At 61.0% G+C, this 25631-nt stretch overlaps 1 protein-coding gene across 3 annotated transcripts in view; it reads right to left on the bottom strand.

The window, feature by feature from the left end:
- KCNAB2 (potassium voltage-gated channel subfamily A regulatory beta subunit 2) overlaps positions 1-25631 on the bottom strand; it is a 69234-nt gene that overhangs the window by 26922 nt on the left and 16681 nt on the right. Inside the window, exons 2-3 of one of the 3 annotated variants that reach the window (XM_040987820.1) lie at positions 14890-15018; positions 13953-13994 (exon numbers count right to left, since the gene is read on the bottom strand). In XM_040987820.1, coding sequence (XP_040843754.1) covers positions 13953-13994; positions 14890-14966 — 119 coding nt within the window. In that variant the 5' untranslated portion in view covers positions 14967-15018. Of the gene's footprint in view, positions 1-6384; positions 6632-13952; positions 13995-14889; positions 15019-22484; positions 23217-25631 lie in introns of those variants that run through there. The other 2 variants (XM_040987822.1, XM_040987818.1) reach the window with 2 other exon arrangements.

The following is a 25631-nucleotide window of genomic DNA, read 5'->3' as shown; positions in this document are numbered from 1 at the left end:
ACACAAAGCCTTAAAACACAAATGTCCATAGCAGTGCTATGCACACCACCAAAGAACAGCAAACAGGTCTAATAACAATCAACAGGTGGGCAAAAAAACCGCTGTGAGAAGGAATGACAAGCCGACACCTGCTAAGGCAGGGGTGAACCTCAAACCCTCACGCTCAGCCAGGGAGTCAGTGGCTCAAGATTAACATTCTACAGCCCCAACTACAAGGGACACTGTCAACAGGTAAATTCACAAGGCAGTGAGATGGACGGTGGCTGGGCTGGCCTGGGGGCCAACAGGTCAAAGCTTCATTTTTGGGGAGTGAAGACAACATTTTCAAGTTGACTGTGCTGATTCTTGCACAACTCTGTGAATACAATAAAGCAGTGACTTACCCGCATTGAATGAGTGGATTGCACTGTGTGTGTGTTATATCACAATAGAGATGTTACCAGCAAGCAGAAACGTGCACTTTAAAGAGCTCTAGGCCCTCGCACCTGCTGCATTCAAGCACTCCTTCTGTATCTCTGCCTTTGACCTCTGGGTCACATGATGGCAGGTGCGTGTGCCCTGAGAAACCAGTTCCTCCTCAACACAAGCCACCACTCCCTCCAGAAGATCCCTTTGTCTCTCCTCTCTGTGTTTTAACTCTTTCAAATAAAAATAAACCAATCTCAGGCCCGGCGTGGTGGCTCAGTGGTTAAGGTCCTCGCCTTGCACGCCCGGGATCCCATATGGGCGCCGGTTCTATCCCGGCAGCCCCGCTTCCCTTCCAGCTCCCTGCCTGTGGCCTGGGAAAGCAGTCGAGGACGGCCCAAGGCTTTGGGACCCTGCACCCGCGTGGGAGACCCGGAAGAGGCTCCTGGCTTCGGATCAGCATTGCATAGGCCATTGCGCTCACTTGGGGAGTGAATCATCGGATGGAAGATCTTCCTCTCTGTCTCTCCTCTCTGTATATCCGCCTTTCCAATAAAAAAATAATAAAAATAAATCTTTAAAAAAAAAAACAAACCAATCTCATAAAAGGGATTTCATTCCCGTCTCTCATGTGGGTGGCAGGGACCCTTCACTGCCGCTAGCAGGGAGCCGGATTGGAAGGGGAGCAGCCCAGGTCCTGCTCAGTGCTCCAATATGGAACGCTGGTGTTGCTGGTGGCGGCTGGGCCCAGCGTGTCACAACCCTGACCTCCACCTGAGTAGTTTTGCTGCCAGGGGACCAGGGAACGTATGGAGGCATTTTCGGCCATCACCGTTGGGTGGGACGTGCTCTGGCTGTGCGGGAGGCTGAGCATCTTCCAACCCAAAGGTCCCGGGCCAGAGGCTAGGAATGTTGTCTCTGTGCCAAGCAGCACCCTGAGCTCTTGCTCTCACACCACACTGTTGCAGAGAAGCTTCCGAGAGCCACATGCAGGCGGGAGTGGAGCAGGGCACACCGGCAAGCCTTCCAGCTGGCTTGACTTGTCTGCATTTTCCATTTTTTCTTCTTTTTTAAATCATGGACTATACATTCGCTAATGAACATCAAATACAGCTCAGATTTTAACCAAGAGCACTCGATGTTTCAGATAAAATGACAGGTAGAACATAGCAGAACAGGGTGGAGGGGCTGGTGCTCCCCGGGCATGCCCGCAGGTGAGAGTGGAATGCACACAGCCACACGTGCCCATGGGTCACTGGTGTGCACCCCACAGGGGCCCTTGTCCCACGGAGGCCACTCAGGTCACCAGACGAGAAAGGTCTCTGTCCCACAGGCTTTCTAGCCCTGGCTTTTTGCGGCCTGCTGTCTGAAAGAAGGTTCTGGAAGGTTCCCATTTTCCATTTGGGCCAGAAGGATCCCTGCCCTGACCCTGTTCCTGGAGCTCCGGGTGTGCAGATAGGTGCCCTGTCCTTCGGGGAGCCTTGGGGAGGGCTGTGAGGAGCCCGCACACACAGGGCAGGACAAGGGATGCACCCAGGGCCATGCAGGCCCCCAGGTAGCTGACCATGCCGGCTCTGCCCAGCACTGACCTCTGAACACCCTGCACGCAACTTCTTGCAGCCGAAACAGGCTGCAGCATGCAGCCCTGCACACCTAGGAAATGCACGCCAGCCCCTCCGCCTTCAGCGTGCTGCGCGGGGTCCAGGGGACAGCAGACAAGGCCCACTGCAGGAAGGGGCAGGACTGTGGGGCTGCCTGCTCCCTGGGCTCAGCGAGCTGCGGTCTTCCAATGCCTGTGCTGGCAGGTGCTCTGGTGTCCTGGGCCTCACTGCCAGGCATCCTGCCCACCTCCTGCCCAGGCACCCTCTCCTGCCCAGGCACCTGTCTCCTGCCCAGGCACCTGTCTCCTGTCCAGGTGCCCACCACTATTGACTGTCTACAGCCACAGACTGCTGACTCGATGTCTCCTTCAAGAACCCTCTAGGGGCAGCCATGCTGCAGGCTCAGTGACCCCTTGGGCTGGTACTTAACAAGTGCCAAGGCAGTGAGGAATAGACAAATGAAGCTGTTCCTAGGAGGCATTGTGGAGCTGGCATGCCAGGCTGCACACCCACCTGAACTTCCTGCCACAGGGCACAGAAAAAGGCTGAAGGCTGGGGACAGAGGCTGGGTCCCCCCACCACCTGCCCAAAGCCTGGCTCCCCTCTGAGCTGTGAGCATGGCCTCCCCGACAGTGTATGGCTGAAGAGCTGGGGACTTCCCCAGGGAAGCTGCTTCTAAGAACTCAGGGCTGCAGGGTGGAAGCCTTCCTGGAGGAAGGCCGGCAGACAAGTGAGAGCTAAAGACCCCTCCAGGGTCTGAGTGCGAGGGCTGTGTGGCTGTGAGGCCGCAGGCCCCAAGGTGAGCCCACACACACAGGTGCAGCGGGACAGCCGGCACCCAAGTCCATCTTCCAACAGGGCAGGAAGGTCAGCAGTGCCAGGGAACGGAGGGGACTCCCTGCAGAGGCGATGGCGGGTGGCCCAGGAGTGGCAGCCGGTGCAGGCTTTATCTGGCGTGTCAGAGGTTGCATGGCATTGTAGAAGCCTGAAGAGATGAGGGGCCAGGGTGGTGGACAGGGGCGTGGTTGAGGCACCTGGGAAACTGCGGGTGACCCTTCCTGGCATGTGGGTCACTTGCAAGCTGGCTATACCCTGTCTGCCTCCTCAGGAGCTCCCTGCACCTGCGGCTCGTGGCTCTGCTGGCCCTGGGATAGGGCGAGGTGGGCGACTTCACAGCTGCTGTCTGCAGGTGCCCCAGCTAACTGCGACACGCATGTCCTCTCTCTCTTCCTGTCCTCAGAGGCCCCAGTGAGTCAGTGTGCCAAGCCACTGACATGGCTGTGGTAGCAACATGCAGACGGTGTTTGCTGTTCCTGCCTGGTCTGAAGGGCCTCCTGGGGTGACCCTCCCAGCCTCCAGGAAGGCCCCCAGGGTGTGTGCTGCCCATGGTGTGTTCTTAGAGTCCCGCAGGTGCCACGGTCTCTGCTGCCTCCGACTTTTCTCCCAGCAGCCCCAGGGGCAAGCCAGAGAAGCCAGGGCAGCGAGAGACTGTGACGGCCACCCAGGCCCCACGATGGCTTGCTGTCCCCCCCACGACACTTGCTGTCCCCCCACAACGGCTTGCTGTCCTCCCCCCACAATGGCTTGCTGTTTCTCCCACGACGGCTTGCTGTCCCTCCCACGACGGCTTGCTGTCCCCCCATGACGGCTTGCTGTCCCCCCACGACGGCTTGCTGTTCCCCCCACGACACTTGCTGTCCCTCCCAGACCGTCCGGGCCCTTGTCCCAGCACATGCCTGGCCGTTCCCTTCCTTTGCTACTGGCTTCTTGTCTACACAGTGATGGTGAGCGGCACCACTGGGTGCCACCTCTGCAGGAAGGCCCCTCCCCCACAGAAAGCAAGAACCTGTGCTTCTCCCCCACAAGGCGCCTGCCCGTGGCTTAGTGTGGCATCCCAGCCCTGCTGACTCCTGGGGGCAATTCCATGGGGAGAGGAGGAAGACGAGGCAGCCTTGGTGACGTTCCAGCTTGAGCTGGTGTCAGCCTTGGGTTAAATGTGGCCCGCAGACATGGTGTGGTGTACCCCCCGGCACCTGTGAGCAAGCTAAGGCGAGTGCAGTGACGGTGGGGCTGCCCTACAGTCACTGTGAGAGCCTGGGGGGCAGACGTGGAGGGGGGCACTGTGGAGAAGCATGACTGAGTCCAGGGCTGGTGTGTAGCTGGCTCAGCCTGGGCCTAGGCCACGGCCTCCGGGCTTCCTGTGTGAGAGGAGGGGAGTGGGTCGGGAGGCAGGGGGCAGAGCAGCTTCTGCTGCCTCCGAACCCCCTGTCCCCCAGAAGTGTTAACCTGAGGTCTGTGGGCTCCACTGTTGGCCCAGCAGGGGATCAGAGGTGGCAGGGACACTAGGCAAAGATGACACCTCCCTCTACTCCCTGCTAGGTCCGCACACGGGGGCACGCAGGACGGCCACCTGTTCTGTTCTACAGGCTCATCAGAGCCGTGCCCCACCGACTCCCCTGGAGGGACCTACTCAGATCCCCCAGCTTCTGCTGGCGCCAGGGAAGCCTCCTGTTGCAGGGGGTGGGGGTCCTTCAGTATCCCTGGGGGGCTGGTTCCAAGAACCTGTACCCCAAGATTCCCATGCCCAAGATGAAATGGCCTATTTGCATGCAACCGGTGCAATCCTCCTGTCTCCTCGAAGCCCTCGCTGGACGACCCGTGACGCAGGTACAACGCAGAGGCCATGGCAACGGACGGCATATGTGGCAGCTTGGGGACGAACGGCGAGACAAGCCTGTGCATGGTCACTTCAGACACGGCGTCTCCACCCCAAGAGTCCCCACCCTCGGTCGCTGGCATCCACAGACAGCTGACTGACAGCTGGCAACCTGCAACCGTGCCAATGCCTGCCTTCCTGACAAGGGCCCCAGCCCTGGACACTTTACTGCAGTCTGGCCTCGTCTTACTGAAATCAGTTGATAAAGACCCTTTGTCCAGTGAGGTCCCGTGTGGAGTCTGCGCGGGGCAGGTGTGAGACTGCGGGACACGATCCTGCCCACTGCACTCTCCACCCCAAATCCTGTCCTCACCAGGCGGGTGCTCAGAGGACAAGGGCTGGTCCTCGCTGCCCATGCTCTCTTGGCAGCCCAGCAGCCTGGCCGCCTCTCGCCCTCGGTGTGTCTGGAAGGTTCTTTCCCACATCTTTCAAAGGCTCCCGCCTTGGACGGGTGAGGACTCGGCTCTCACATCAATTGCCCTTCGTCACACTGGTCGTGCAACAGTTCCAGGTCGGCTGCCGCTGCGTGGTGCCCCCGCGGGGGTGTGCATGCTGTGCTTGCCAGCATGCCATCACCCCTAGGGTGGGACCTTGTAAGTTTTGCCCACATGGCATCTTCAGGGTCTAGCCTGGTGCCAGAGGCCTTGCAGATGCTCGATAGATATTTGAGGAATAAATGGAAGGCACCAGCGACTTGCCAAAGATAAGTCATCAAGAACAACAAAATGCACCAAATCCCTCCTGAGAGATTTCCACTTGAATTAGGGCTTTGCTTGTGGCCAACCCAGCCGACCCTTTGTCCCTCTCTCAGAGCTGGATTTAGAAGGTGATGCTGAAAAAACCTTGCCATCTAATGGACTCATGGCAGAATGTTTTGCTTCCTTGAAATGTAACCGCACATTCACAGCAGACAGTGATTAGGGGCAGCCCTGGTTTTTGCAATGCCATCCAGGCAACGGTGGAGTCCGATGGAAGCCGCCGTTGTCTGAAGCTGCTGAAGAAAACCTAGGAGACCCACCTACCCGGACTTCAGGCTAACTGTAAGCAGTGCGTGGCACATGCTCACACTAAAACATCACTCACTTCTCATCGGAAGCAGCCATTGCACCTGGGCTGTCCGTGTTTTCCTCTGTCGCATTTAGCCCCTGACAGGGACTGGGTGGGGACGAGTCCCTCTGGCTCTGACAAGTGCTCGTCCCTAAAAGACGCTGGAAGGAAAGCCACACGCCTGCCGTATTTCCAGGGATTTAGGACAGAAATGCAACCTGCTCCTGTGCTAGGGTCGCTGGCTGGCCGAGGTGCTGTCCTCAGGGCTGCAGTCCTGCCCTCTGAGGCCCCAGGAACGGGGAGACTCGCACACCTCTCACTGAGAACCACAGGACACTCCGTATGCAGCTCTGTTCACGAGGCAACGCCCAGTGCCACCAACCCAGAGAACGCATGAGGAAGCACCGCATCCCACGGGCTCAGCCCGCTCCGAGGCCTTCCGTGTCCCCACTCGTTTCCACTGAGAACGCACGAGGCCCAGCCCGTGGAGAGGCCGACTGGTCCACCCTCATTCTCTTGCTGTAGACACCGGGCATGTCCCTGGGATTGAATGCCCACACTCGCCTCATCTGCAGGTGCCTGGCCTGCCCACCCCAGCCCCTGCCCAGCCCTTACCGATACTTCATGCCTGTGCGCTGAGCGGTGCAGCTATCCAGGGACAGGCAGTGCATGCGGAGGAAGCTCTCCATGTTGCGGGCCTGGGCGGCTGCCCGCACCTCCCGCAGCCGCTGCAGCTCCAGTGTGTCCGCCTGGCGGACGGGGTGCAGGGCCCAGTCCGAGTGACACCTGCTGCTCACGCTGCGCAGGCTCTCGCTGTACGTCATGGACAACATAGTGCCGCCTGGGCTGGGAGCTGGCCCGGGCACCGTGCGGGCAGGAAACACTGGCGGGGGTGGGTTGGAGAGTGTCAGTGTCCTGCCCCAGGCTGGCTGGGAGGCAGTGGTGAAGGCGAATGGCAGCTGCCACTGAGGGGTCTCCGTGCCCGGGGAGGGGGCCCCGGTCCCCGTGGGACAAGCAGGCCAAGCTGCATTCCAGGCAGGGAAGCCGCACTGCTGCAGGGACTAGCGCCCTAGCATTGTAGAAGTGGCATGCACAGCCCGAGCTCCCAACACTGGGGGAGTGTGTCACGGTGCCCTCTTGGGGTGGCTCCCGGGTAGAGTGCTGTCCCCAGGGAAGCAGCCTGAGGGGCGCCTGCAGCAGAGCAAACTGCAGTGCCATTCTGCCAGGGGTCACCGCACCCCAGTTACCTCACCATACCCCAAGGAAGCTGGCCCATACAGGGAAATGCTCCCCACATAGCAGGCTTTCTGTTCACATACCACTGTGCCCGCATGCTGACCCAGAGTCCTTGCCGTGGGGAGACTGCGCAGAGTGGACCAGGCTGAGGCTGGCCCCGGGGAACTGAGTTTAATAGCAATGGGGAGGGGCTGACCGTCTTGCACCCTCTGGAATTGAAATCAATGGAAATGCCCAACAAGAGAGGACTCACCAGTCAGTGTCCACGCGTCCCTTCAGTGTGAGGTGCCCTGGCATGCTCAGCAGCCATTAGAATCCATGGGGTGGCATAGTAGCATGGCTAAGCTGCGCTGCAATGGACCCATTTGGGTCAGGCTGCTCCACTTCCCATCTAGCTCCTTGCTAACAGCTTGGGCAAAGCAGTGCAAGGTGGTCCAGGCCCTTGGCCTCTCTCACCCTCATGGGAGGCTTTCATGCAGCTCTTGGCACTGGGCTGGCCCCCGCCATCGCGGCCATTCAGGGGGTGACCCAGCGGATGGGCGACCTCTCACTCCCCCTTTGTAGCTCTGCCTTTAAAATAAGCAAATCTTGAAAACTGAAGGGAAAAAATAATAAAAAGCCAGGGAGCTGTGAGGAACCAGTACGGTCCTCACTCCCAGGCCCGAGGGAACAATTGGGGGTGGGGTGCTGCAGGCTGTGAGGTAGGGGGTGCTGGAGAGGGCCATGAGGATGGGGGTGCTGGGGGCTGTCCAGGCTGGAGGGGGCACAGGTCTGTGTTGGCCCCTGGGAGGTGCTGGGGGCCACCCAGACTAGAGATGCTGCAGGGGCTCTGGCACTGCTATGGGGTGGGAGGTACTGGGGGCTGTGGGGTGGGTGGGCAGGGGGCTGTGGGAGTCAGGGTGCTAGGAGCCATAGGGGTCCTGGGGGCTCTAGAAGTGGGGGTGCAGGGAATCGAGGTGCTAGGAGTCATAGGGGTCCCGGGGGCTCTGGAAATGCGGGGCTGTGGGAGTGGGGCTCTGCGAGGCCCATAGGGTTACCTGTCTGGCTTCTCCAGGGGCTGGAGTCTGAGATAAACCCTGTAAGCATCTGGATCCTTCCAGAATGGTGGCCAGCCTGCTTGGCCCAGGTGCCAGTCAGCAGGTACTTTTTCCCTGCCAGTCTCAGGATCTTTCACTGGGATGTGCTCTGTCCCCACCCAGCATGGGGCTCAGAGCAGGTGCCTGGAGAAGGCTGCTGAGTGAACGGACGTACGATTGGAGAGGTGGGTGGGCACGGAAGGGACAGGGAGCTGTGGCGGGCGGGTACAGCGGCCATGCTGAGGATGGCTGGACCACCAACACTTCCTCATCCTGGGGCGGCGGCTTAGCCCCCAACTCTGGCCTTGCTCACAGACATGGCCTCGGTAGTCCTACTGTCCCATGAGGTCTTTTGCCCAAGCCAGCAGGAATGGAATTGGGGTTCCCTCTCTGATCCTCAGGGCTCTGCACCCCTGCCTTTCCCTGATGGGCAGACTTCGTTCAGCTTCATGCTGGGGGGCAGGGGCCAGCCTGGGGTTGTCCCTGGGACTCCTAGCAGGCATGGGGCTGGCTCCCCAACTCTGCAGGCTGTGCTGCCAGGGACGGGGGTGGGGGCATGGCTCCCACACTGGACTTGAGTTTGCCTCAGGCTCATCAGGGCAGAGCCCAACAGACCCTTCAGCAGGTGGGGGTGTGGGGAGCCCTCTCTGGGATACGCAGTTAAGGGCTGCCACAGAGGCTGCGACTGGGGTGAGGTCTGTGGCGGGGAGATCCTGGGGGCAGCACCAGCTCCCCTCCTCTCTGGGGCACACGGGGCAGCACAGGGGACCTCGGGCGGCAGCACCAGCTGCCCCTCTCTGGGGCACGTGGGGAGGCACAAGGTGGCTGCATCTGAGGTGGCCAAGCAGAGACCATGCTGATCGTCCTGGGGCTGTGTTCAGAGGGGGCGATCAGGGGGGCAGGCTGCAGCTACAGGCTCTTCCCTGAAGTCAGGGCCCGGTGCGGGACGGGCTTGGTGCTCTCCAGGCTCGGCCGGGCTTCGCTCAATACCATTAGCTTTCAAAGCACTGCCTGCAGACAGCTGCTCAGCTCTCACTGGGCTCTGGATGGCAGCTGATGCAAAGCCAGGGCCCTGGACACGGGGCAGCCCTGGCTCTCACCACTCATGGCACCACCCAGCAGACACCCTGGTCAAGTTTGGCCAGGACTGGACGCCAGCCAAGGGGGCACCCATCGGGAGCAGCTCTAGGGCGCAGTGAGGAGGGAACTACGTCCCCAGTTACGGATGCCCTGCGGGGAGACATGCTCAGGGGCCTCTGAGGGGGCCTGGTGCTGTGTGCTGACAACAGGAATGTCACCAGTCATTGCTCCCACGACAGGCGGGGGACAGCAGGAGGTGTCCCCGAGGGCTGGCGACCTTTCCTTACAGCCCTGGGACCCTTGGCTTTGAGGGTGTCCCTGGTACAGGGCAGGGCTGGGGACAAAGCATGGGCAGAGAAGCGGGGAGGGGGCAGGCGTGGCAGTCCAGCTCTAGGAAAAAACAGAGTGTGCGGGGAGGTGGGGGGCAGCCCAGGGGCCAGGTTGGTGGACAGGGTGAGGTAGGGCTGCTCTTGACTGCCCCCTGTTGGCTGGGGCTATGTCCTGCACCTTTCTGAAATTGATTCCAGCCAAAAGGGAGAGGGGGCTTGGATAAAGGGACGCGGCTTTCAGCTGAGAGGCCCTGCCTTGGTGCCCACCCACTTCTCCAGCACAGGGAATCCCGGCCATGGTCGACACGGCCCAGTGGCTTTCCAGGGTGAGGCTCTGTTAGCTGTGACGCGGTCCTCTCCGTGGCAGGTCACTGTGGTTACCTGGCACCTCCCAGTCCTGTCTGGTGCCTGCCTGTGGTTTGCTGGTCTATTCTTGTCGGCCAGGGCCCCGGGGTGGGGGGTGGGGGTGGACACTGACGTGAACAAGCACAGTGACAGGAGCAGGACAGCCAGACGCTGACCTCCTTAAGTCAGCAGGAATTAAAATCGCCACCCACCCGCCCCCGGGCCTTCACCTGAAGCGTCCAACTTGGTGCCCGTTTGCCCGGAGCCCCCAGAGCTGCTGCGACGAGCCTGCAGGGCATCCTGCGTGCACCCCACCCTCGCATCCAGACACCCCGGGGTCAGCCCCAGTTCCTGGAAGTGGAAATGTGGAGAGGAAGCGGGGTTGCTGCAGCCCAGCCACAGCTCCTGCGAGGCACCCAGGGCGTAGCAGCTTGCGATGCCAAACCTCCCAGCGCCCCGAGGCCCAGACAAGCACCCTCTGCTCTGCGGGCATGTGCTCCCCAGCAGCAGCCCTGCTGCCCTGCCCACAGCTCGTGCAAACGCTGGTCTGACTCCACGGGGGCCCCACAGCCCCCGGGTTCCACACGGTTGAGGCAGACGGGCCTAGGAACTGGATCTGGGTGTCTCGAGGGTTCAAGTGCAAGAAGCCCGGTGGCCACCCAGCCTGCTTGCTCCATGCTTGTCCCGGGCCAGCTTGCTCCAAGGCTTGGGGCCCCAGCTTCGGATCAGCCTGCGGTGCCCCCAATCTCGTCCCTTCCGTGGGTCGAGGTCTTGAGAGGGGGGCTGCGTCTCTGTTGAAGGGCCACTCACCTGCCTGGGTGGGCGCCGCCCGCTCCGGAGGCCTCTGGCGAGCTTGCTGGGATCGGAGGTGCGGGGCGGCTCAGCGCGGTGGCGTTTTCATTAGGCGGTGTCGCTGTGCAGCGGCTGAAGCAATTGGTGAATGAGGCGAGTCCCATAAGGGTCGGCTTCGGAGGCAGCAAGTCCATTAGTTCTATTAGGGCGTTTTCATCTCCGTGAACGAAGCTGAATTATTCACGAACGTTGCTTCCCCTAAAAGCCTGGGCAGAGCACTGCCGTGGCGCAGCCTGGCACGGCTGCCTCCTGGCACGCAGACTTGGGGTGCAGCCTGGCAGTGGCGGGGGGTCCTGAACCCCGACAGCCTCTGGCATCCTCACCGCCCCTTCCTGCCACAGGGGGTCACACAGCCCCTTAGTTTCTACCCTCTCCAAGGCCAAGTTGTTTCAGGCGGGACCTGGCATGTGTGGCCGCCACCCACAGCAGAGATGCTGGGGTCTGTGCAGGAGAGGCCCTTAGGGTCTGCCAGTACCTCTGTAGGAGATTCTACAAGTTTGGCTACTCCAGGGCCACTCCCTCTGGGCAGCGGCACAGGCGATCCTCTTCACGGCTAAGTGCTGGGCGCTGGCCCTCAGGTTCTGACCCCCGAGGCACTCTGTGCCACACAGGAGGCTCAAGGGGCCTCGGCATGGGACCACGTCCCAGCCAAAGGAGCCACTGTGCAGCTGGGACTTTGGGTGGAGGTCAGGCTGCCTGTCTGGCAGGGAACAAACAGACCACAGTGGTTTTCATGGGGGCTGGGGACAGGAACGTGGCGCTCTAGCTGCAGAGGCCAGAGGGGTCTCCATCCCCTGGGCACCTCCTCTCTGCCTGGCACGGCCTCCGCCACATTTTTCTCAGCCTAGCCCCACCTCGTGGGTCCTCCTCCAACACTTCCTGTAACCCAGCCCTGCTCCCCGCCTCCTGACCTGCTGTCTGGCGCCCCACTGCCCTTCTCAGTCTACCAGGCTCCTTCACTGGCACCCAAGGCCTTCCCCGGCTGACTCTTATGCCCTGCTCGATGCCCGGCCATGCCCTTGAAACCCCATCTGTGGAGTGGACACTGGCTGTCTTCTGTCCACACCTCCATGTTGTAGGTTTGGCAGATACTGGAATGTTCCTTTGTGCTGAATCCTGCCCGGCCTGTGAGGTCCAACAGCTCAGAGCCCTTGGGCCGCCACCTGCAGGAAGCCTTCCCTGATTGTCAGCGGGCTGTAGCTCTCCTCCTCAGGACACCAGGCACACGGCATCTGCTTCCACACACGCTCAGAATCCCTTGGGTTCTACGCTGGACTGCATTCCTGTCTCAGTCCTTCCTCTCTTTGAGGCCGTGACCTTGGTCATGGGGCTGCAGCACTCCTTCCACTGGCAATGGGAGATGTGCTTTGGTGCCCGTAACTTTGGGCTTGGTCATGAATCTTGCTTTGCTCACAGCAGGTGAGCGGAATGGCCAAGTTCCAGTTCCACTGTGGCTGCAGGGACAGCCCGCTCTGCTTCTGTCTGTTAAACCTGAAGTCCAGCCCTTGAAGGTCCCCGTGACTCGCAGCAAACACGAGCGCCCACACGAAGAAGTCCAACCAGAGTCCACGGGACAGGGTGGCCCGAGCTAGAGGACTGAGCAGACTGGTGGGGGGCGGGACCTCCTGGGGAAGAGGGTGCTCACCCGGGCTTCTCCTGGGTGGAAACAGGGTCATTTGTGGGGTCTCAGACGTCCGGGTGACTCATTTCAGCCTTACACCTGCTCGTCACACCCCTCCTGGGACACAGTGGCCTCAGCTCTCTGAGGATGCTGTCCAGGTGTGAGCTGCTCTGGCCCAGGTGTTCAGGGACGGCTGTGCACACTCCAGATGACACCACACTACAATGTGCACACTCCACCCAAGCCAGCATCCGTAGGCCCACGCTGAGGACCAAGCAGCCCAGGCACGACAAAGAGCTGGCCACGTATGTCAGCTCCGTGAGGCGACCAGCCCTCGTGGGAGGCACTGAAGCCATGAGGTGAGCTAGACTGAGAACTCAGGCCCATGGTCATGGTTGGAGACACCAAGACTGAAGGGAATGTCAAAGCTAGCTTCAGCACCCACTGCCAGCCCCAGCACCTACCACCAGCCCCAGCACCCACTGCAGATTCCAGCACCCGCTGCCGACCACAGGTCTCACTGTTGGCCCCCTAGGCCCACTGCCAGCCCCAGCACCCACTGCAAACCCCAGCATCCAATCCAGACCCCAGCACCCACTGCTGACCACAGGTCTTCCTGCTGGCCCCAAGCCCACTGCCAGCCCCAGTACCCACTGCCAACCCCAGCATCCACTACAGACCTCAGTACCCACCACCGATCCCAGCACCCACTGCAGACGCAAGCACCCATTGCTGACCCTAGCACCTGCTGCCGACGCCAGTTCTCACCACCGACCCCAAGACCCACTGCCAGCCCTAGCACCCACTGCTGGTCCCAGCACCCATTACTGACGCCAAGACTTACTGCTGGCCCCCACACCCACTGCCAACCCTGGAATCACTGCCAGCCCCAGGACCCACTCCCCAACACTCATTGCCCATCAGCAACAAACGCCCATGGTGTAGCCAACAGCTGGAGGCAAGATGCTGGGCAGCTGGCAGATGTCCCAGGCTTGCAGCCAGCACATCCAGTCTCCCGCGCCAGGGCTGGCACCTGGTCTCTGTACAGACCCAGGACACCAGGCAAGCGTGACCTCCTGCTTGCTAGAGTGGGAGGCATTCCCAGAAGGACAGCGCCCCCCCCTCCCGGAACTCTCCCAACTTTACAGGTATGAGGGAGGTGACAGTAGTGGAGGAGGGACAGCTGGGAGGACACTCCTGGGCAAAGGACCTGGACTTCACTGTGTGGAGACCTGCGGGGGCCCTGGGGGTGCTGGTGGCCTGCAGGGAGCATCAGAAAGACATCACCTAGTCACTCAGGGCACAGGGGCACCCCTCCCCTCCCAGAGGCCGTAGTCTGTGAGGGACAGGAGAGCCCTGGTCTCAAGATGACGGGGGCAGGGTAGGGCTCCCCATACACACAGGGATTTGGGGAAGGTCCCACCCCCTGCCTGGTGAGAGTCTGTGAGGCCGGACAGGGTACTCCGCTGAGAGCTAACCAGACACAGCAAGTCTGTTTGTTCAAGTCAGAGCACCCCACCCCCCGAGTGGGCGCTGGGAGGGGCGGGCAGGGCCTGGCCTCCCTTCCCCGCACGTGGTCAGGTGCTTCCACCCACGCCCTCGCCGCGGGCCTGCTGGGCTTGGGGAGAAATGAAAGACCGTTACCTGTAAAACTGGAGCTGTCTTTTGGGGCTCCCATACCGAGTACTTCGGACAGCAATGGAAGAAAGAGAAACAGGGGGACAGGAAAGAGAGGAGAGAGAGACAGGAATCCACAGTTGGCGTTAACACAGGCCTGGCCAGCACCTGTCTGCCCACCCGCTCGCCCGCCTGGCTGGCTCTTGCCCGTCAGGGACCAAAGGCTTGGCAGCAGCACCACCCAGTGGCCATGTGGGTAGAGGCATGGTGCCTGAGCAGTGTGGACAGTGGACACACAGGCCAGGCAAGTTACGGGGCCCTTCCACACTGTGACAATGAGCTCGCCAGCCACCTGCAAGCTGGCCCCGCTGGGTCAGCGCTGAGGGTCGCACACACAGAAACAGCAGGAGCTGGGCCTGGAGACGGCTTCCGCGAGGCGGAGGCCAAGGGGTCCCTCACCTATTGCTGGGTGTCAGCAAACGGGGAGCAGGCCGTGAGCCCTGCGCAGGCTGTGGGGGGACTGGGGTAGTGGGTCCCCAGAGGCCACGTGAAAAGTGTCAGTGAGAAGCTGGGGAGGGGGTTGGCGCCGAGCTGTTGTCTGAGACGCCGACTGCCCACACGGGCGCCGGTTCTTTTCCTGACTGCTCCCCTTCCGACCCAGCTCCTGGCCACGTGCCTGAGAAGACAGCAAAGGATGGCCAAGCCCTCGGGTCCTGCACCCGTGTGGGAGACCTGGGTGGGGCTCCTGGCTTTGCCTGGTCCAGCACGGGCCACTGCAGCCGTATGAGGTGTAACCCAGCAGGTGGGAGATCTCTAACTCTTTCTAAAGAAAGGAGAAGGGCCTCTGTTTTCTCGACTATTTGGGGCGAGTCGGGGAGCTCTGGCCTGGACGCACCAGGGAGGCAGGTGTCTGCACCCTCCTGAGGGGAGGCGGAGTCGACAGGCCCAGGAGGGGCTGGGTTACCTGTAGATCATCCCGGGGGAGCCCGTCTGCCGCAGGGAGAGCCGAGCTGGGGAGCCGGTCGTCGATTCTGGGTACATGGAGCCGGCCTCACTCGCCCAGAGCTGCCTGCTCGTTCACGCAGGGAAGATTCTGGAAGCAAAGTAGAGTGGGGGTGGGAGGAGGGCCGTGGTTAGTGAAGGGCAGCTGGGGGCAGCAGGGGCCCATGCAGGGCCCGGGAGCTGTCAGGATGCTGCTGGACACATGTCAGACAAGAGGCCTGTGCCTCAGATGGCCTGATGCCCAGAGCAGAGGCCGGGGCTTGGAGGGACCCTCCACCACTGCGCATGCTCCCATGATGCAGGGTCCTGACCTGATGAGGGCCCCACTCTGTCACTGCCAGCGGACACTGCATCTGTCTTTCTCTCTGCTGAAACCGGGAGCAGCTTCTGTTGTCCCTACCAAGTGGGGAACTCCTGGTGCTTCCAGAGCTCCCAGGAAGAGCCCCCACATCACCTAGGGGCACCCCAACACTGTCTCTGGCCTGGTTCTGAGTGGCCGTTGGCTCCAGCATGCAGTGTGCCTCCCCTGCTGCCAGCAAACCCAGCAATGTGGTAGAGCTAAGGGCTGTCACTTCTGTGGGTGGGACACAGTCTCTCTGCTCACTCTGCTGACCCAAGCTGCCCAGCTGGAGAGGCTCCTGCGGGCAGGGACTGGGAATGGCTTATGGGTGACCGCCAGCATAAAGCCCACAAGGCCGTGTATCTTCCCAAGGACCCCGGGAGCTGGACACACACACCACCCCAGCTCAGCCTCCCAGTGACCACTCACCCTGGCCACAGATGGCCGGAGCTCTGGGGTCAGCACAAGTGGGCTCTGGTGTGACTGGATCTCTACTGGGCACTGGGGCTGGGACCTTGGTGGCCCCTGCCACCATGTCTCACCAGAGGCCACAACCATGGGGCTGCTGGGCCTTGGTGAAGCAGCCTGGCGGGGGTGTGCTACTGCCGGCTCCCCACCTAGGCTGCGGTGATGCCCAGCGCTGCCACAGACTCTGACATCCACCCTGCCACACACATCTCCCTTGACAATGGCCAGGCTGAGCTGCTGCGGCCTGTCCCTGGATGCCCGGGCCAGCTTCCTCACGGGACCCACCCGGCAGCCAGGACGTCCACTCTCAGGCTCACCAGGTTACAGCACGACCTCCAGGGCTCTGTCTCCTGATTTGCTCCCCTCCCACCCATCACGGCCCCTGTGGAGTCTTGGCACGGACGGTCTCTTCTGCCTGCCTGCAGTGGGGTTTCCGCAGGGGTTTGCTCACTGCCTCAGCCCCGTGTCAGGTACAGGATGTGGCTGTAAGAGGACGAGGGCTCCTGACGCCAAATCCTGCAGTGCTGTTCGGATGGGCAGAGGGATGGTCCTGACCTATAACCCAGCCCTGCCTCCTGGGCAGTGGGGATGCTGAAGTTTTTCAGATGCTCCACCAAGCTGCAGACCTGGGGCCCTATTCTCTGGCTCGAGCCAGTGCCCATGGGGGATGCTGGTATCCTAGGCCCTCAGGGGCACTGCCAGGTCCCCACTTGCCCAGGTATATAGGCTTCAGAGATAGAAATTGTGGGCAGACACTGGAATCTAAAGTGCCCAGTGCCCTCTTGTGGAGAGTGGGTGGTCAGCAGGTGTGGGTGACCGGCACCTCCACGCCCACCACTATGTATGGGCGTGGCTGTTGGAAGCAGTGTGGCAAGGGCCGCCCGGAGCCCTCCCTGACAGCCTGTCTAGCCCTTTACAGGGGCTTCGGGCCACTCTCCTCTTTTTGAAGAGGCCAGCTTTGTGGCCCCTGTTGTCAACACAGCCTGTCATTTCGAGAACAGGAGCCGCCTGAAGCCTAACTCTGGAAACCCCTGGCCAGCACAGGCATGCCACCAGTTCCGTTCCCTGGGTCCCCATGGCCAATGCTACTGGCTTCGGGGAGCTGCCCTTGCGCTCAACTCAAAACGAGACCCAGAACCCACTACCCTTTTCCTGATGGTGCCCGACTGCTCTGGTTCACGGGAGCGCCCTGGTACTACCACAGCAGTCACCCCCTCCTTCTGGTCCAGCACTGCCCTGTGTGTCCATGGTTGCAGGAACCCTCTCCGTGGGCACCCTGCCTGTTCCATCCTCTGCTTCTTGGTCCCCCTGGCCTCCAGCCCTGGGAGCCGCTCAGGCTCTGCCCTGAGCCCCTGTCCTGTCCTGACATCCATGGCGACACTGTAGCCCTCAGTGGGATATGCAGTGATGAGCATCTGGCTGGGGTCCCCGATGAGCACCTGACTGGCTCACCTGCAGCCTTGTGTCTATAGCAGGTGCAGCCATGCCATCCTTCCAGTGGGTATCCTGCCTCTGCTCCATTCTCAGAGCAGATGCCACACCTTCCATGCCCCGCTCCTGCTCTGGCCCACGCTCCAGTCTCCAGGGCGTGAATTAGCTCATGTCAAGCCCTTCTTTCGACTCAGGGCAAAGCTCAACTCTCACCCCCAGCTCCCAGGCGCCCTGCCCGGCCTGGGGCCTCCCCTGCCTCATCCCTCAAGGGCCTCCCAACCAGCCCCTGCTTCCAGTCAGGTGGACTTTCTGGGAGGGGGTAGGTCAGAGACCATCAGGTTGGCCCCCTCCTCAAGACTCACGGCCTCTTCTTCCTCCCACCAGAATTTGGACTCTGACCCCAAGAGTGGCCCAAGCTCCCATCCACACTGCCACCTTTGTCCTTCATGCCCAGGTCACTGCTCATGTAGGCCCTTTACAGACACCTGCTTCTGTACCATGTACTCCGCATACTGCCCTGACCCCATCCTGGTATTTCCTATTGCTTGGCATCTGCTGGGAAACCTTACAGCTACAGCCAGGGATGTAGCTTGGTCACATGTGGGCAGGCATTCTCAGGGCGGCCCCATCCCACTCCCAAGAGGTGCAGACCCCAAGGCCGCCTCCCTGAGTCAGCAGGCTACTGGCCATGGCCACAGGTGGGCACTGGCTCGCTCTGATGTCCCTTCAGAAGGAGCTGCCACTTCAACGGCCGTCCCTTCCTCCGGAGGGCTGCTCAGACCCTGCTTTGCATTCATGCTGGAGCTGCCACCATCCAATCAGGAGCCACGGCACCTGCTGAGCAGCCAATCCCAGGGAAGAGAGGCCAGGTTCCTGTGCTGGAAGGACAGTGGGCCTCTGGGTAGGGCTGGTGTGGGACAGGAGGGGAGCCTAGGGGTTTGGGGGTCCTTTCTCCTGGGGAGCCTGCACTGCCATTTGGATTGCACATGACCTTGAGCACCATGACTCCAATTTATATTCAGAAGTTGGGAGATTTACAAAGCCCCTGAGACCCTGCCCAAATTCCTCGGGGGAGCCGGGCCACTTGCCGTGGAAATCCTTGGCACCCATGAGGGAACCCTAGCCCTTCCTGTGTGTGAGCCGACACGTGAACAGGTGACCTGCTGTTCCGTGTACATGTATCTGGGTGTCACACACAGGCTTTGGGGGTTCACCTGCAGGCATTTTCTCTCTTCTCCCCAACTTACTGCTTTGAAGACTTGCAAAGCTCAGCAAGGTTGGGACAAGCAGAAAAGCAGAAAGGACCACGGGAGCTCCGCCTGACCACTGGCTGTCTGGTGTCTGCCGCCTGCTGCATTTGCACACATTCTGTCTCCCCATTCCTCTCCTTCCCTCCCAGAAAGCAGACACACAGTTGTCTGAACCATCTGAAAGCAACTGGCCAGCTCCCGAGCCTCACTGCGAAACACATCAGTGTGTATCTTGGGAGAACCTTGCCTGTGGTCACACGTTAGGTTAATAACCCAACATCACCTGATATACCAGCTATGTTCAAGTTCCCAAATTATTCCAAAATAGCTCGTAGAGTTCATGACTACTGTTTTTTGTTGTTGTTGTTTTGTAACCTTGTCTCGGGGCTCTTTGTACACACAACAGCACAGGACACCAGCCCCGTGTGTGGGTTACGGGACACCAGCCCCGTGTGGGTAGCACTTCAGCCTTGTCTCCTTGTATCGGTAGGCAAAGGCCGTTCCTGTGCAGCCTTCCAGGGCAGCTGGTCACCGCTGGGAGGAGCCCAAGCTGGAAATGGGGCTGTGGGTGCAGGTGCAGCTTGGGTTTTCACGTTGATTTGCGTCTTGACCTTGCTCTGGCCGGGACCGCTAAAGACCCTTGGCAGTGCAGGCATGAGCCTGGCAGCTGTGTTTCCCACGCCTGGGGCCAGCAAGGTGGCCTTGCCAGTCCAGCTCATGGCTGCCAGCCTCTGGCACTGTGGGCTTGATGAGGGCCTGCCAGCCTCAGCAGGTGCACGTGTAGCCGTGGTGCTGCTGGGCTGCTGCTTCTTGGCAAAACACGTGCTCCTTGGGAACTTGGGGTCTGCCCCCTGAAGAGATTTCTCGATGGCATTTCTGTGCCATCTTGGGACTGGTCACATGTAGTGTGGCTCTCGCATCTGGCCATGTCCGCGTGGTAGCCTACGGCCAGGCTTGCAATACTTTAGAACTCCTGGTGGGCTCCTGGCGTGGCCCAGTGGGCTCTGCTGCCACTTGTGGCACCCACATTCCACACACAAGTGCCAGTTCCCACCCATGCAACTGCGAAGGTTGAGCTGCCCGCGTGGGAGGCCTGAGGGCACTCCTGTCTCCAGCCTGGCTCAGCCCTGGCTGCTGTGGCCATATGGGGAGGGACCAGTGGTTAAGAAGGTCTCTTCTTCCCCTGCCACTCTGCCTTTTCAAGAGATAAACCTAAAAAAAAAACATATAGAACATAAATCTAATGAAAAGTAAAAGCCCCAGGCTACAGGGTGGTACTCAGCCTGCAGTAAAGACCCCTGCTAACACACTGGAGCCCCACCCAGGAGCAGCCTGCCAGGCTGGAAGGAGTCAGCGTGCCCAGCAGAGGAGACAGGGAGAGGCCAGAATGAAGCACAAGACCCTGGGAGCCACGGACAGCGGTGCCAAGCAACAGAAGACACATTCTGGCTTGCTTGGAGACAACGGTTTCATGGATGGGACCTGGCATCCCATCCGTGGGGCGGGGGACAGGAGGAGGCTGTGGGAGGCTGCAGCGTCAGTGTGACTCCTTCCTCCTCCCTGTAGCTACAGGGCTGCTGTGTGATCTGTTGCCTCCTCAGCACATCCACGTGCACACACACGCACAATATACACACGTGTATGCACACAGACACATGCACACTCACACGTGCGCACACATGTAAACTCCTGGCCGTGTCTCTGATGTGGCTGTGCGACTCGGCTTTGCCAAGGGAAGGCGAGCACAATGACAATATGTCCCTCGCAGCCGCAGTGGACTTGGCCTCAAGTCTCCGTCCCTGTTGGAGGTCACATGTGCCCCAGGCCACCCTACTATATATGCAACGGCATCTTAGAGGGGATCCCTGTGGTACAGAGTCCTGCAATGCAGAGTCCTGTGGCCCATGGGGCCCTGAGGTATGTGAGGCCCTGAGGTATGTGGGGCCCTGTGGTCCATGGAGCCCTGTGGTACGTGGAGCCCTGAGGTACGTGGAACCCTGAGGTCCGTGGGGTCCTGTGGTCCATGGAACCCTGTGGTCCGTGGGGTCCTGTGGTCCATGGAACCCTGAGGTACATGAGGCCCTGTGGTCTATGGAGCCCTGTGGTCTATGGAGTCCCGTGGTTCATGGAACCCTGTGGTTCATGGAACCCTGAGGTCCATGGGGCCCTGTGGTCCATGGGGCCCTGAGGTCCATGGGGCCCTGAGGTACGTGAGGCCCTGTGGTCCATGGGGCCCTGTGGTCCGTGGGGTCCTGTGGTCCATGGAACCCTGAGGTACATGAGGCCCTGTGGTCTATGGAGCCCTGTGGTCTATGGAGTCCCGTGGTTCATGGAACCCTGTGGTACATGGGGCCCTGTGGTACAGAGCCCTGCAGGAAGAGGGTGTGGCCTGTCTGTGGTTCTGTGTGGGTTTCAGTGCTGATCCCTGGCTGCAGTCCCAACTCTGCCTGCTCCGTGCTGGATGACAAAGCAACTCGCTCAACCTCGGCAGGGTCCGTCTCTTCTGTGACCTGGGATAACAGTAGGGGTGGACGCGGTATGTGCCGTGTGCTGAGGGCAGCTGAGAGGGCAGCAGGCTGGGTATGTGCCGTGTGCTGAGGGCAGCTGAGAGCCCAGCAGGCAGCGAGCTCCTGGCACTCCAGAGATGTGGGCCACCTTCCGTCCTCCCTTTTCCCACTCTCCCGGAGAAAGGCAAAGCCTACACAGTCCTGCCCAGCCACATTCCAGCTGACCTCACGGCTCGGGCTGCTGGGCTTTCTGCACCTGCCCTGAACTCAGCTGTGTGTGAGCTGTCCTTAACCACTTGGCGGGAACCGACCTTAGCGCTGCAAGGGTGGAGACGTGACGGCGGGGACAGCAGGAGCACCTGAGGCCACCTTGAAGGGGGGTCGAACACAGCACCGGAAATGCGACATTCCTCATTCACACCCACCCACGCGCCTGAGACAGCTGGCACTGAGCCCCCTCTGCCAGGAAAGCTGTGTCCACTGTGTGTTCTGTGCCAAGGGACCCCAGCACCTGCTTCTATGGAATCAGTGAGACTCTTTAAGCCGTTCCCCAAAGCCTGGCACTCCCACCTGCCAGGGCCCCCCATGGCCCTGGTGAGCCTGCCACAGGCACAGAACCATGCCTGTTGGGCGGGACAGGGCTGGGCGGAGCCCCGAGCTGAGGACCAAGGGGCCCCAAGGAGTGGCAGGAAGTGTAACTGCCTGAAACCACATGACGCCAAGGCACGCTTCTAGACGCGTCCTTCCTATCTCCCCAGATGCCAGAGACCCAAGTGAGAGAGTGAGGAAGGCTGCTGCCGACTCCAAGGACGCTTGGGGTGCCCACCAGGGCCTGGGCTGGTGCTCCCAGGCCAGCATAATCTAGTTTCCCAACTGCACCACCCAGACACGAGTCAGACATAGCCAGGGGCAAAGAAACGATATAGTGCCAGACATGGGCATGAGCAGCAGCTCTGAGAAACCTCAGCTCCTTCCCGGCTCCTGAGGCCAGGGCCGGGGGCACAGGAGGCACAGTGGCCTGCCAATCCAACAAGGAACAGCACAGGTGCCGCACGGTCCACACAATGGCAGCAGCGTCCATCCCACCTTGGAGTCCAAAGTCAAGGCCACCGGCTCTGGCATGTTGATGGCATACCTCATTAGCACCTCGGTGAAACTCCCTCAAGATCACAGACTGAGATGTGTGTCGGCATTTCCCAAGCGACATTGGCACGCCTGGCCCTGACTCCCAACACTGCGGCAGCCTGGCACGCGGCCCAGGGAAGGAGAGCTCGTGGCCACATCTGATTAATGCACAATTAAGACTCCACTGAAAACCCGGCCCCCCAGTGCACCATCCCAGTGCACCATCCCAGTGTCCCAACGCGCCCTGGCAGACAGCACAATGCCACATGCAGGCCCCCTGCATCAGGGGGCTGGGTACCTCCATATGGCAGCACCCAGACTCCCGGGTGCTGGCTGCCACAGTGGGCTTTGGGAACGCAGGCCAGGACTGGCAGGCCAGTGGCTTCAACCCTGTGAGCTACAGTATGTCAGGGGAGGAGGCGGCAGAAATTCTTACCTGCTCAGTTGGCCCCATAGCTGTGTGCCCAGGCCGTGGCCCCCTGCCTCAGTCATTCATTCTATGCACACTGCACACACTGGACAAGCAGTACAGGAAACGCTTGCCTCCTCCCCTCCCACCCGACCACACCCTGCACCCATATCCTGCTGGGGGGAAGTGGAGGCGCACAGAGGGGGCGGGGCGGAGGGAGGAAGCCGTGGTCACCAAGGAGTTTTCTGCTTCCCCGCGAGGCTGTGTGGGGCCCTTGGGTAGGTGGGCTCCAAGGAGTCTGACCTCCCTCCTGCGCCGTGCTCAGCCAGAGATGGGGTATCTGGGGGACAGGACCCAGTGCACTGGCCGTCAAGGCTGGGGTCCTGATTCCTCCTGAGCAGGCAGGAAACCCCAGGCCAGGGGTCCCAGTGGAGAGCAGATGGCAGAGCTCTGGGCAGTGCTGCCCCGCAGCTGCCACCCCCAGCCCCTGCAGAGGGGCCCAAGTGCCCTCAGGGCTCTGCATTTCTGGGTGTTCCCCATTCCCCTCCTGGTCCCAGGCCTAAAGGCAGAAACCAGTAAACTGTACTGTGGCCAGAGACTGGGTTGGGGTCTGGCTGCCGCAACCCTGGGCCGGCGTCTCTGTCAACTGCTGTGTCCCTGGGCCGGGGTCTCTGTCAACTGCTGCGTCCCTGGGCCGGGGTCTCTGTCAACTGCCGCGTCCCTGGGCCAAGGCCTGGCTGCTGCGACCCTGTTAACCGCCTGAGCTGTTGCTGGGTCTGTGTGTGTACTGCACATCCTGAGGTTGCACAGAAAGCCACCTGGGGCCATGTGGGGGCTCAGCCTGGATCGGATGGGGTGTCAGCCCGGGCAGCTCCCACCCCGGCTATGGCTACTCCCGTGGCGGGGGCTGTGGGCACAGCAGTGCACCTGCATGGCAATCCCCTGACACATCGGGGCATCCTGATGCTGCGCAGGCACTGAGACCACTTACCCACCAGACACAAACCCATCCTGTGCCTCCCACACCAGGTGCCAGGATGGCTGGGGTGGCCCAAGGTCCTCGTATGTGTCCTGCATGGACTGCATGGCATGTGCCAGAAGCCTGGGGCATGGCATGTGCCAGGGCCCTTTGAGGTGCCAGGCTGTGACCCTGGATCCCAGAAGTGTCCAAAGCCCTGGTCCAGATGGGAGGCTCCCTGGCACCCCAGCCTTCCCATGGTGCAGTAGTTGCCCCAGGCAGGAGGCAAGACAGAGGAGCTGCAGGGGGAAGCACCTGGGGCATGTCCCCCCCAGTTTGCCCACGGCTGACCCCCATCAGACTGGGAGCTGCCCACATTGTCAGGGAAGGCCGGAGGGCAGCAGGTCTTGTGGGGAGTAACCAGCTTCCTGCCCACACCTATCACCTGTGGTAAGCACTGGGAAGGGGTTCTGCCAGAGGCAGCAGCCAAAGTCCTGGGGCCGTGACCCATGGCTAGGATTTGAACCCGGTGCCTTCTGCCACCACACCCCACAGTGGCTTCTCTCCCATTTCTGGTCTCTAGTCCTGACAGCTGTGACACAGCAGGTGCAGGCCAAGCACCTGGCGGGCAGGGCTGGCCCGAGGGAGGACAGGTCACAGGACTGTTCCCATGCTTTGCCACAGCTCTCCTGGTCAGACCCCCTTCCTGGGGATGCCGCTCTCCACTCCCACACCTGTGGGTGGGGGCAGCTGGTGAGTGGTGGGCCATATGTGGCTCTCCTGGGGGAGACCTCCCCCAGAGCTCTCAGTGTGCTGAGAACACACCCTGTGCTGGCTCCCTAGTGTCCCCTCCCCAGGGAGGGCGGTGGGCACTGGGCTCCAGCTCTGCTCTAGTGCTGCTGGGTGAGGACGCTCCGGCAGGAGATGAAGCCGAGAGGGCAGCAGAGGAGACGATGGAGGAAGAGGAGAGAGGGAGAGAGAGAAGGAGGGGAGGAGGAGAGGGGGAGAGAAAAGAGGTGAGAAGGAGAGAGAGAGAAAGGAGAGGGAGAGAGAGGGAAGAGGAGGCCTGGAAGGGAGGGAGTGGGGTGCCCACAGGGAGCCCCCTGGGCCATGCCCCCAGCTCTCCTTCCAGGAGCACACTTTACAGCACTCAGTGGGTCGGGGCCAGACACGTGCTCAAGTACGGGCTCTTTCCTCTGTCCACTGCGCCCCACGTCCACCTCCACCCCTGGTCCCCTCAGGCGACCTCCACCACTGGCACTGGGGAGCAGTGGCCAGCCTCTGGTGCCCCTGGGGTTCTCCCACCTCTGCTCAGCCCGGGTCTTCCATCACTCTGCACCTGCCCCCACGGCCCGCGTGGATCCCGACTCGCACGAGCGGCAGTTCTGCTCCTGCTGTTTCTAAGAACTCCTGCGACTGCTGCATGCTGGGTGGCAGAGCTGAAAAAGCCTCATCTCAAAGACCAAACCGCAAATCCTCTCTCTGAGCAGAGCTCACAGAGGACTCCCGCAGCCAGGCAGCAGGGAGCTAGACCTGCTCCAAGACAGGGCGAAGAACTCATCAGACGTGTCCCCCCAGACATGCAGCACGTGGCCACCGGCTCAAGAAGACATCCAGTGTCCTCAGGACTGGGGGGAGACCAGAACTCACAGCCATGAAAACAGGAAACCACAAAATAGCGAGTGACTGAGGGGCGGTGAGCCCCAGCCAGCCCTGGGGCATCCTTGCCTGCCTGTGGCAGCGCAGCCTCTGTGGAGGTCAGTGGGGGATCACCTTGAAGAATTAGAAATGAGGACTGGCATTGTGCCACAGTTGGGTGCACTGCCGCCTGCTGTGCATCGCATCCAGGGGCTGCGTCCAGGTAGCTGCGTCAGAGCCCTGGTTCAAGTCCCAGCTGCTCCCCTTCCAATCCTGCTCCCTGCTAATGCGCCTGGGAACGCAGCAGCGGATGGCTCATGGGCTTGGGACTCTGCACCCACGTGGGAGACCTGGATGAAATTCTGGGCTCATGGCTTCAGACTGGCCCGGCTCCCAGCAGTTGTGGCCATGTGGGTGGAAGTGAACCAGCCACAGAAGATTCTGTCTGTTTTGTGACTCTGCCATCCACATGATAAGCCCGCCCCTCTTAAAAATGCCCATGTTGGTGGCTCTCAACAGCTCCAGCAGTGGGGAAAGCCAAGCGGATTATTCTACTGGGACAGCTGAAATGACAAAGA

The sequence above is a fragment of the Ochotona curzoniae genome, unplaced genomic scaffold (assembly GCF_017591425.1).
Source record: "Ochotona curzoniae isolate NIBS_2020 unplaced genomic scaffold, NIBS_Ocur_1.0 contig_4792, whole genome shotgun sequence".
Classification (NCBI taxonomy): domain Eukaryota; kingdom Metazoa; phylum Chordata; class Mammalia; order Lagomorpha; family Ochotonidae; genus Ochotona; species Ochotona curzoniae.
This window is presented reverse-complemented; position numbering and strand designations above follow the sequence as displayed.